Here is an 11096-nt window from a genome sequence, read left to right on the forward strand (position 1 = left end):
AAACTAATTAGAAAAGTTTGGACGAAAATGATTATAGCCTTAAAAAATATTAAATAATGTGTCCAAAGGGACGCGTTAATTCAATGTGCATCCACTAATCAGCATCACATTATCTCTACTATCTTTACATGAGTAAATGAGCCTGTCCATATATTAGGCTACAGGTAGTCACTGGGCTGTTTGGTAACATGGTGTGTACCGCACTCTACCTGGACAGAGGAAAGGAAATTAGATAGGAAATTATAGACTAGCATATTAAATGATAAATTTTCTATAAGCATCTCGGAACAGCTTGATGTTTCTTTGACTTCAGTTACACATTAAGAAATTTTAGCTTAATGAGACTGCAGCTAACCTCCCTGGATGTGGCTGCAGGAGGACAATTGATGACAAATTAAAGAGAAAATTATATGAATGGTAACCAGAGAGAACAGAGAGAGCAGAAATTATTCTAAAGGGATTATAGCTGAACTTCAATCTCCAGGAACATCAGTGTCAGATCGCACCATCTGTTGTTGTTTGATCCAAAGTGGATTTAATAGTAGATGAACAGAAGCGACACCAAATAAAAAATGAATAAAAAAAAAAACAATGGAATTTGCTTAACTTTATGTTGACAGATCGCAGAGCTTCTGGGAGAGTATCCTATGGACAGATTAGGAAAAAATATATAACTTTCTCCAACTTTCTGAAGCAGCCCTATATGAACCCTGACCTAAATCCTCTTGAGCTACCTAAATGAAAAAAAAAAGATGGATCAGACTAAATACTGGGCAATCCTTGAGGAAAACCTGATAGAGGCAGAAAAAAGACTTGAGACTATTGACCAGAGGTAATTCAGATCTGAGGTAGTTTCTTTCCTTAGAGATAATTCAACCAGATCATACAGTCAGACTGGTTCAAAGTTTCCTGTCAAAGGAAAACCAGTTGATTATATTTACTCATTGACTCGAAGGCAATCTCTCACACTAAGCATGTTTGTAGCAACAGTGGAGAGGAAAAACTCCCTTTTAACAGGAAGAAACCTCCAGCAGAACCAGGCTCAGTACGAGTGGCCATCTGCCGAGGCCGACTGGGGTTCAAGGAGACAGAAGCAGAGATAGAAAAAGAAGCAGAGATACAAAGGGTTCCCTATGTCCTCCAGCAGTCTAAGCCTATAGCAGTGTAACTCTAAGCTTTATCAAAATGGAAAGTTTAAGCCATGCCTTAAGAGTAGACAGGGTGTCTGCCTCTCAGACTAAAACTTGCAGTTGGTTCCACAGGAGAGGAGACTGATAACTGAAAGATCTGCCTCCCATTCTATTTTTAGAATATCTAGGAGCGAAGTGCTCTGTTAGGAACATAAGGAACAATCATATCTCTGATATAAGATGGTGCTTGGCCATTTAAGGCTTTATATGTGAGAAGGATGATTTTAAATTCTATTTTGGAATTTAAAATCCTCCTTCTCACATATCTTTAGAAGGATCAGAACCATCCTGTCTGGAGAAGGAGCAGCTTTAGAGGCATTTTGCTCATGAGGAGTTGAATAAAATACCTGCTGAGAGGAGCAGCGGTCTAATTGACGGTTACAGGAATCATTTCATTTCACTGATTGCTTTAAAAGGTTGAAATATTAAGTTTAGGGTTCCACGATTTTTGTCTAGGACTGTTTCATGACTTTTTTTATTATTATTTTTCTTATGTTTCTCATTTTTTAATTTTTTTATTTATTGTTTCTGTCATATTAAAATCATTTCCGTGACCATTGTGGGTTTTTTTTCTCTCATTTAACGGATGGAACCAATATTTTTGTCTACATGTTAATAATATAAAATTACCGTAACCAAACACAGAACAGGAAAAGCTCCTGAATGTTGTGGCAGTTTTAGTTTGATCCTTTCCTCTAGTCATTAAACTAGTGTTGGTGTTTTCTCATCCATCCATAGTGACAGCGTCAGTGACGTAGTGCAAAGGTAGATCCGTGGATTTTCTCCTGCACGGATTTAACTGTTCGCTAAAAGCCTTTTTTATCAGCAGCCTGCACAGAATCCCAATGTTCAAATGAACAACAATAGAAGACAGTCCAGAGGCCTAAATCTAATGGGATTAGTCTACATCAAAGCTGGAACTTTGTTTTTCCACACACAGTCAGTCTGTACACACATCCTTCAGTGCCCTCTGTAAAAATGTTGATGGAGAAGCTGCTCCATCTGCTCTTACATGTAGCTCTAGCAGCACAGTCAGCCTTACTCAGTCATTTTTAACTGCATTCCTCAGGAGCGGAGAGCCAGCCACTGCAGCAGCCCACCCCAGCCATGACTGTAGATTTCGATGCTGTGTTTGGGAATAAGTCCACACCCAGTAACAACGGTCCGCAGCCTGCAGCCGGTAAAAAAGGCCTCTCCCTGTCTGCCTGTCCAGACGGGGGAAATACTAAAAACCTTTCGGCTTTGATGGCGACATGCAGAGCTTTTAACTAACCCTCTGATCAGTGTCGGCGACCTGCGACTGCTCCTCTCTAAGGGTCGCATTTTCTCTGGCTTTCTAACTCCGCTTCATGGTGTGTTTTTTTGTTTTCTCCTCTATTTATTTTTCTAATAACGAAAACAAGTGCAGCTCTACAGCAGATGCATTTAAAATTTAAGCTCTTGGTTCTGAACTTTATCAGCTGAATTACTAATTTTCCAATTCACTTAATTCCAAATGTATGAGATGGTCTGGAGTAAGATGGTCGACTAAAGCAAAATTAATAATTGAGAGCAGATCTGCGGAGTGGAGGAGATGTTTAGGAGCACACTTCTTAGCTTTATCTCATGTGTTGGTAACCTGTCTGCTGTGATGACAGCTTTAAACAGATGCTGCATGTTGGCCTCTCTGCCTTCTTATTGGCTTCTTTCATTTGAACATCTGAGAATCTTCACACTACTAAACCTGTTTGGTCCTAAGATCCTCCTCCAATGCTGAAAGGATCCACGGTGTTCAGCTTTAAAAAAAAAAAAAAACTCCTGATTTATTTTCTTTTAACAAAGCTTCAGATGAGATCTTTGCTTGTACAGAATCAGCCTCCATGTAATGTTTTCCTTGTGCTTTCGCTGTTCATCAACTTTATCTCTCATCCTGTCGCATCACAGCCGCAGTCTTCAACACATTTTGTTTGGATGCCGTGTGACGGATCGACACAAAGTAGTGCTGTTTAGTGGAAGGAACAGGACGTAATGTTTTTTTAATATTTATGAACAGTAACCATCCCAGAAGTGTAACGTGTTTGTTTCTTAAACCCTTAACTTTGATGCCCAGCAGTAAAATACAGGAAGACATGATAGATATTAGCAAATTAGTACCGGTGCATGTTTGTGTGACTAAATCCAGCTTCAAAGGTTTGTTTGAGAACATTATTGAAAAGGCAAAATCCTGAAAACCAAACCATGCAGCAGGAGATCAGGCAAAAAGATACAGTGAAGTTTAAGCCGGGCATACACTGTGCGATGTTTTTCAATCGTTGCATGCAGCTGCAGCTCACACTGTGCAACGTAACTGCAGGTTCACAGAAAGCTCTGATGCAACCTACCTGATCACACTGTACGTGTAAAAACCAGGTCGGACTCAGCTCCGCAGTGAGATGGAGCTGCTCGGACTCGTCTATCCGGAAGCCAAAAGAGAAGAAGAGGAATAAATCAAGACATATTTGGACAAAAACATCGCTGAGCAAACGTGTTTACTACGGTCTGTCAATTTTACAGAAAGAACTCCATTTCACTCGCCTCCCCGCCATGCTTGTGTGTTTTCGTCTGAGAGGAAGAAGAAGAATCCTTGTTTGCCCACTGAGCGATTTGCCCACGGCGGTCGTTCTCCCGACCTCATGATTCCTGATGGGGAGATGATCGCCAGAGGCTGGTCGCCCCTCGTTACCCCCTGTATACTACAAGATGCACAATCAGGCTGAAAGTCAGCCCGATTGAAAAACTCTCGCACGACTGGAAAGTCGCCCCGAAAAGGGCAAAAACTCGCACAGTGTAAGCCCGGCTTTAAAGCTGGATTTAGTTTATATTTTAAAAGAAACCAACATCTAAATCTAAAAATGTGTCACAGCTCAAACAGTTAGTTTATAATGAAACTGCAGGGCCTAAAAGATATGCCTCCAGCTGGTAGGATGATGAGAAGAAACATAGAATCCTGTGGTAACTGGAGGAGCAGCAGACGCCTACAGCTCAGGTGGTAGAATCTGCATAAAACCTCATCTAGATTGATATATATATTATTTTATTCTGGAAGGGCAGTAAGAACAGAAATCCTGTTTCGAAGTTTATCACATGGAGAATATCACTATAACATGTTTTTCTGGACAATAAATTGTCCAAGAAATTATTGTAATAAACGACATTATGGTTTTAAGACCTAATCTGTCAGCATAATGGCATAATAATGCACCTCTAATCTCTCAGAGAGCAATAAATGTTTGAAACATTTATTTCTTTAATGGCTGCTTTTCAACAGTGTAAAACTGCAGCATGTCTGTAGAGATCAGGCCAAGTACACAGTCTGTGAGCGCGCACCATTTCACATCCTGATAATTAAACGCTCCATGGAGCGATCACTGTGGGGAAGACTGGCAGCGGGTTGTAGCTTTGTTTTTTTTGTTTTGTTTTTTTTACTAGCTGGAAAAATCGCATCAAACATTACTTTTTGACTTCAGATGCGTGTTTAACTGTTTACTGACAAGTGCAGCATACCGCCTCCCGCAGGTTAAGTGGTTCATCAGTCTTTAGCTTTGGATCCAAAGTTTTCTCACACTGCAGCTGTTGCCTTCGCCTCTGTGGTTCCAAATCTACTCTCCTGTTAGCTTATACTACTCAGTCATGATATTCCCCTGCTACATGATGAGGCGGTGTTTTTTGGAAGAGTCTGACGCAAGAGTTCACTCCTCAACACAATAAGGAAATCAGAAAAGGGGGAAGGCAGTGGGGGTGAGTGGACACCGATGAAGCCTTTTCTTCTAGTCGAAAGAGAGAGGGAAACACGAGGAAAATACACAAGCATAAATGATTGAGCTCATTTTAATATCATGCAGTAGGGCTGCATCTTGGTCAGATTACATTTAAACAGGCTGAGACTCTTGCTTTCTCCCTCCAGCCCTTTGGGTGCCAATAATGCGCTTAAAGTGGGTTTGCGGTCACACAGACGGGGAAAGGGAGTTAAAGCTAGCGCAGAGATCCATGCATGTGGTTTGAAGTCCTGCAACAGTGGACTCTGCAGAAGCAAAGCTTTGAATTTCACAAAAACAACGAAAACCCCCAGAGTGAAACTTCTAAACCTTGGTTAGTGCAAAGGAAATGAAAATAAAACTGCACTGTTAGTTGAAAGAGGTAACAATTTAGATTTTTAGCTAAATCTATCAGCCACCTGATGCAGCTGGTTTTCATCCTGCAATCGGTTGATTTATTGATGATGATGATGACAGGCCTAGACACAAGCAGCAGCTCAGGTCAGATGAGAACTAACCTGACCTTTTTAAATCACATGAAACACCCAGTGTGCATTAATCTGAACCAACCATTTCCATATTGATCCACGGAGGTGGCAGGGTTATGCTGTGGGGATTTATTACCTTCTGCAGATCAGACATGATCGGAATTTAAGTCGGGATTTAGACCAGAAGGGAATTGGGAGTAGAGCCAGAGCTACAGAGGAATGGTTCAGATCAGACGGGGCCAAACGGTTCGGCACGACGAGCCAGAATCAAATCCAGCAGCATTGGAAGGAGCAACACAACAACCCTCCACGTATTCTAATAGCAGCAAAGCAGATTTTCTGATAACTAATTACCTAAAAATAAAAACAGCTGAACACACAAACTGGCCTTCATGGTTTGGAGCTTTTTTTTTAACCAACAAACAAGAAACCTCCTGGTTAAATAATGTTCTCCATAATGGATTGGTTGAGGTAACCGCAGTAAAGATGGCTGATCTGCAGACATCTGTAGAGCGTGTAAGTTTGAACATTTTCAAAGTAAAATATCCCATAAACTGCCGTTTAGATCAGCCCCTCTGAGGCGCACAGAACAGAGAGAACAGCAGCCCGGGTCTGGGGAGACGCGCACTCGCCCCTCCTACTTTAGATCAGAGCGTTTTCAATGACCCAGTTAAGCCTCTAGGTTCAGCTGAGACTAGAAAAATACCTAAACTGCCTGTATTCTACTAACATCACCACTATTGAGCCATTTGGAAAAGAAGTAAACATTTGATTCTGTATCTGTGAAAAGCTAGTGGAGACATACCCCTATAACTCTTTACTCTGCTCTGTGTCGGTCCACAGTAGAATACATAGGACTCTGTGGTTCTAGTTGGACGAAATGGTGTAAGGAGTGGGGAAACGTAGGGTAGCTGGTATGATACGGTGGAGTTAAAGTATCATAAAGTTATAAATTTTAGAAAAGAATTCTGCTTTTGTTCAGTTCAAAGCTTTGATTTCTTCTTTATCCTGTGGCTCTGACCTTGTGTAATCCCCATCATTGTTTTCTGCTCTGCCCAGACCGAGCAGTCTCCCGTCTCTAAACTGGTTCTGGGTTTAGAGGGACTCCATTTCTATTAATAAAGACACCATCTGGGCAAACTGGCAGCTTCTCTAAAAAAAAAAATCATTCTGCATCCAGCTACTGTACCGCCATGTTAGTCGCACACAGCAAATAAATCTGTAAAGGTGTGGATTCACCCATCCTTTCCTTCTATCCGCTCCTCCTCTGTTGTTTTGTTGTTGTTCACACCATTCCCACCTTCCTCCTGCTGCTGCCTCCTCTTGTTTCATTTCTCGCCGTCTTTGCTTCACCGTCTCCTCATCACACATCACAAGGCAAGAAATCACCCAGGCAACTCCGATCCATCTGCTCCCCCTCCCCCCCTCCAACTCCTCACGTTTGAAATCAAGAAATCCTTTTCTCTCCCCGTTCTCCTTCACACCTTTTGTTCCTACAGTTTAGGGGAAATCCTCAGAATGTTTAGTCTTTCATATTTCCCTGGTTTGCTGCTGTAAATTATGCAGGGATCATTTTGGTTTGGTCATTAAATCTGCAGGTTTCTGTCTAAACTTGCAGATTTCATTTGTTTTTCTGGATAAAAAATGTTCTGCCTTCTTTGTTTCCCCATCTCATCCAAATAATTGTTCCTTCTGAGTTTATAAATGTATCATCGGCGTCTGCTTCAAGCAAACTCTCATTAATGTGGAACTAAAACCCAGCAAAGCTGAAAGAAGTCATCAGAGAAGTCATCTTGCAGCTTGTTGCAAAGACTGCTTTTACACTCGGCTCCCCTTTGGTTGCAGTCAGCAGGGTGATCTAGCTGGAGGAGAGCTAATAATGTTTGTCACACAGGATAAGTCTGAATTAAATTTCCTCACTCAAATGAAAACTATGAGGATAAATGCACCACGGCTGTAATAAACTCCCTGTTGCTACTTGTTTTGCATAAAAATTGAATACAGTTACATTACGTTTGGTGCGCCATAAATCTATATCTCAGGGCAAGTCCTTGAAAATGAGCTGAATTATCCCTTGTGGTAGTTTTCTGATAATAAACAGCACAGGTATAATGATATTAGCAAGAGTCTATAATGACAAACTGGTATAAAGAACAGGGAGGTCCTCTGAAGTCTTCCAGGTAAACTCATTCCCTGTGAACCTTTTCACAATTTACCACTTCTTTATTTCCCTGAGATTTTAATGATTAGATCAACGCAATTCAATGCATAACTGAAGTAGATGGAAAAACTCACATGCCTTTGAGGCAGTTTTTGTTTCTGAAAGTAACCTTGATGGTGTGTTGTTCAATTTTTATTTTTTTTCCAGCTCCGCTTTGAAGCTCCTAAATATTATCCAGTGTGAACATTTACCTTCAGTGGGTTTTGAGGACCTCCGTTTTATCTTTTGTCAGTAAAAGCAAAGTGTTAAGCTGCGAGTGCAGTTAATGCCACTTCAACTGGCAGGTCAAAATTTCATAAATTAAGTGTATTATAGTGTAAATAAGAGGATTTGCCAATTAAACGAGTTGTTTTACTCAAAAAGATAATTAGATAATATGCACTTGAAATAAGACAATGTAATAGTTTTTTCTTATTTTAAATGTACATTGTCTATTTCCATTGGCAAAATGTCTCACTTACCTGCTCAATTCAAGAACAAATGTACCTTTTATATGAAAAAAAAAATACTTATTTAGATTCAAACTTTTTGTAGTGTTTATGATGGAAGAAAAGGGTAAAAAGTTGGTTTGAGCACCTGATTGAGATTCAATAAAGGAAAATATTAAGAATAATGCTGATTCTGTGCTGATGCAAAACCCAGAGGAGCTCCAAAGAGCATGCAGAGATTGTGTAATAAAAGCAAGGATTTTAAATCTCTTTAAACTACTTTTTTTGTGTCTACAATCAACAATATTCCAGAGTGCAGATAAGTTCTGTTTATTGTGCTTTAACTGTTCAATCTTAGGTCCAGATTTCCCTATATGTGCAGCCTAATAACTGATCAAACACGTGTAATTACTGATATACCCGCCTTTACATAAATATACTCGTAAATCTATTAGTATGGCAAGGTTTAATGTTTAGGTGACTTATTTTGAAAACCTGGCTGCAGTGATCATTTCAATTTCCTGTCCGGCCTCCAGCGTCCAGGAGAAAAGGAATCAAGCCAAACTTTGCTGGCCTGCCGTTGGCTTTTCTTTTCCGTGTCACTTTGCTCTCTGTTTCTTGTAGAGTTCACAACTGAAAAGAGCAGGGCTTATAAATCAGGGGAAAATCTGATATTCTTCATTATACAAATTAACTGTTTTTTATGTATATATATATATATAGTATACAGCAATGAATCATAATTTACAGCGAACTGCAAAACATTCCCTCTACTTTGTTTTGCTGGATGGACAGTGAAGGGAAAAACTAGAGCTAATATTTAAACGTACAAAAAAGCTTTTTAATTCCCAATTTTCACAGTAGTCATATGGAAGCCCTCACCAATCAATCCCTAACAACAAAAAAAGAGCTTTGGCCTCTGATTTGAGTAAAGATAAAAAATGCTTGTTCATTACAGACCAACACAGGAAAACATCCAGTCTGAATCCATCCCTCCCCTCTGGGTCAGGTTTCCCCTGAGAAACACACTTTAATCTGCAGGTACAATCTTCCTTCAGTTCGCTGTCATGCTCCACTCTTACTTTCAGACTACAGCTGTGCAACTGAACATGTTCTCTGCTGCTCTGTTTTGTAGCCCGCTCTAGAGTGACGCTCTAGAGAGCGGCGTGCTCACAGCTGCACCTGCACACAGGGTTTGTAGCAGGAGGTGAACAAGAAAATGTGGTTAAACTGTAGAGCAGGGGTAACCAATTAAAATAGGCGGGCTCCGAATAAAGAAAATCATCAACCAGTAAAGGTCCGGAGACATTTTTAATGATCTCTTACCGTATTTTCACGACCATAAGGCGCACCGTACTAAAAGGCGCAGTCTCAGTTATGTGTCCCATTTCTGTATTTAACACACACATAAGACACATACAAGTCCTCTACTACGTTTAAATAGCTCTACTGCGTATTTAAAAATAGAGCGGGAGCAAAACTGAGTATGATTGTTCTTTATTCATGTATTTATTACAAAGTATTAATCAAACCTGCGAGCTGGCCGTGAGACAGACACATCGCTGATTTTAATGATCTGTTAGTTTAAACAGAATTTAACACTGAAATAAAACGAGGTTTTTATGCATCCATGTTGTACATTGACTTTAGATTTTAAAATGTTAAAGTTTTTTGTTTTTTTTTATAAAGTGTTTTTTGAAGTAGAGAACAACAATCGTTCAGTTTGGTATTTAGACAATTCCCTGATTCACATCTTTTATAAAACACCTGAACTGACCTTTTGTTTCCTTTTTCATAGCTTAATGAGAGCAGTGGGCTTCATGCTGCCCTGCAAAGCTTTAAACCTGGGTTTGAATGGAGACAAAGCCATTCTAGAGCACATATCAAGGTGCTCATTCTGAGCCTGGATCCATATTTATTTTTGATTCTGTTCATGGTGGAGAATCCTGCTTTACAGCAGCAGGTAGAGCCAAACATCCTCTAAATGTGCAGGGTCATCTTTGAGCACCATTTAACTTTTCTCTCACCGGTTCACTGCAGTTCTTCCAGCAGTCCACACTTTCTTTCACTTTTTTCTCATCGTCTTCTCCTTCTTTCCCATCGTCCAGCTTGCCACAGGTTTACCTGCTGTGTCTAAAAGTAGCAGCAGCAGCAACCCAGACTGACAGCAGCTCATTGGATAATGTGTATCACGTGTAGCCTGGTGCCAGACGCTCCAGAGGGCTGTACCGTATTAACAGGGGAAGAGGCGCAAGTGAATTTATACAATGTCGTCGAACAACATGCGGTAATTTATAAATGTTTTAAATCAGGTTGGGTCCGGATTAGCCAGCAGGTAGGTGGTCCGTGGTCCGCTTATCCGTGACCTCTGCTGTAGAGCCTTAAACGCTGATAAATGTTTTGCCGCAAGATATTTGCTACCTCAAAAAAAATACAAATACATATATCTTACCCACTCATATGCAATCAAATTTTTAGATGAGCGTCTTTGTTTCTGTGGCAGGAATATCCTCTAAAAACTAAACAAAAAATCCAAAATATGTAGGTGGGAGCAAAAAGAATGGAGATGAGAGCAAAGGATGTGGAGTACAATATTAGACACGTCTAATAAAGGTAAATATTAATATTCAGCTGTCAGCTGTTCTGTTTGAATGTGTACCCTTTAAATAAAACCCATAAAACCCTTGGATCAGACTTATTTTAAAGCTTGTATTAAATAAAATATCCCTTTCAATCAATTTGAGAAACTTCGCCCCCTGAAAAAAAATCAGCAGTGGCCTATGGGACTTAGCTGAGCTGTGAGGTAAAAAAATCGAATGTAAGATCTTTGTGAAAAATAAATAAATCCATCAGGGCTGGAGCCTCTGAGAAAAACCTTTTATTATTGCTGTTTGAACCCTCACAACAGGTGTCATATATATCCACCATATCTTAATAAATGTAATAGACACTCTTAAATACTGCGATGCTAGAGATGGTTGGTTCTCCTGTTAGAG

General features: G+C 40.1%; 1 protein-coding gene across 1 annotated transcript in view; it reads left to right on the forward strand.

Moving 5' to 3' along the window:
* LOC107104383 (phosphatidylinositol-binding clathrin assembly protein-like) overlaps positions 1-11096 on the forward strand; it is a gene marked incomplete at its 5' end in the record, with an annotated part of 62441 nt that overhangs the window by 32443 nt on the left and 18902 nt on the right. The window contains one exon of the mRNA XM_015404374.1: positions 2260-2370. Coding sequence (XP_015259860.1) covers positions 2260-2370 — 111 coding nt within the window. The remainder of the gene's footprint in view (positions 1-2259; positions 2371-11096) is intronic.

The sequence above is a fragment of the Cyprinodon variegatus genome, unplaced genomic scaffold, assembly GCF_000732505.1.
Source record: "Cyprinodon variegatus isolate N-32 unplaced genomic scaffold, C_variegatus-1.0 Scaffold1716, whole genome shotgun sequence".
Classification (NCBI taxonomy): Eukaryota; Metazoa; Chordata; class Actinopteri; order Cyprinodontiformes; family Cyprinodontidae; genus Cyprinodon; species Cyprinodon variegatus.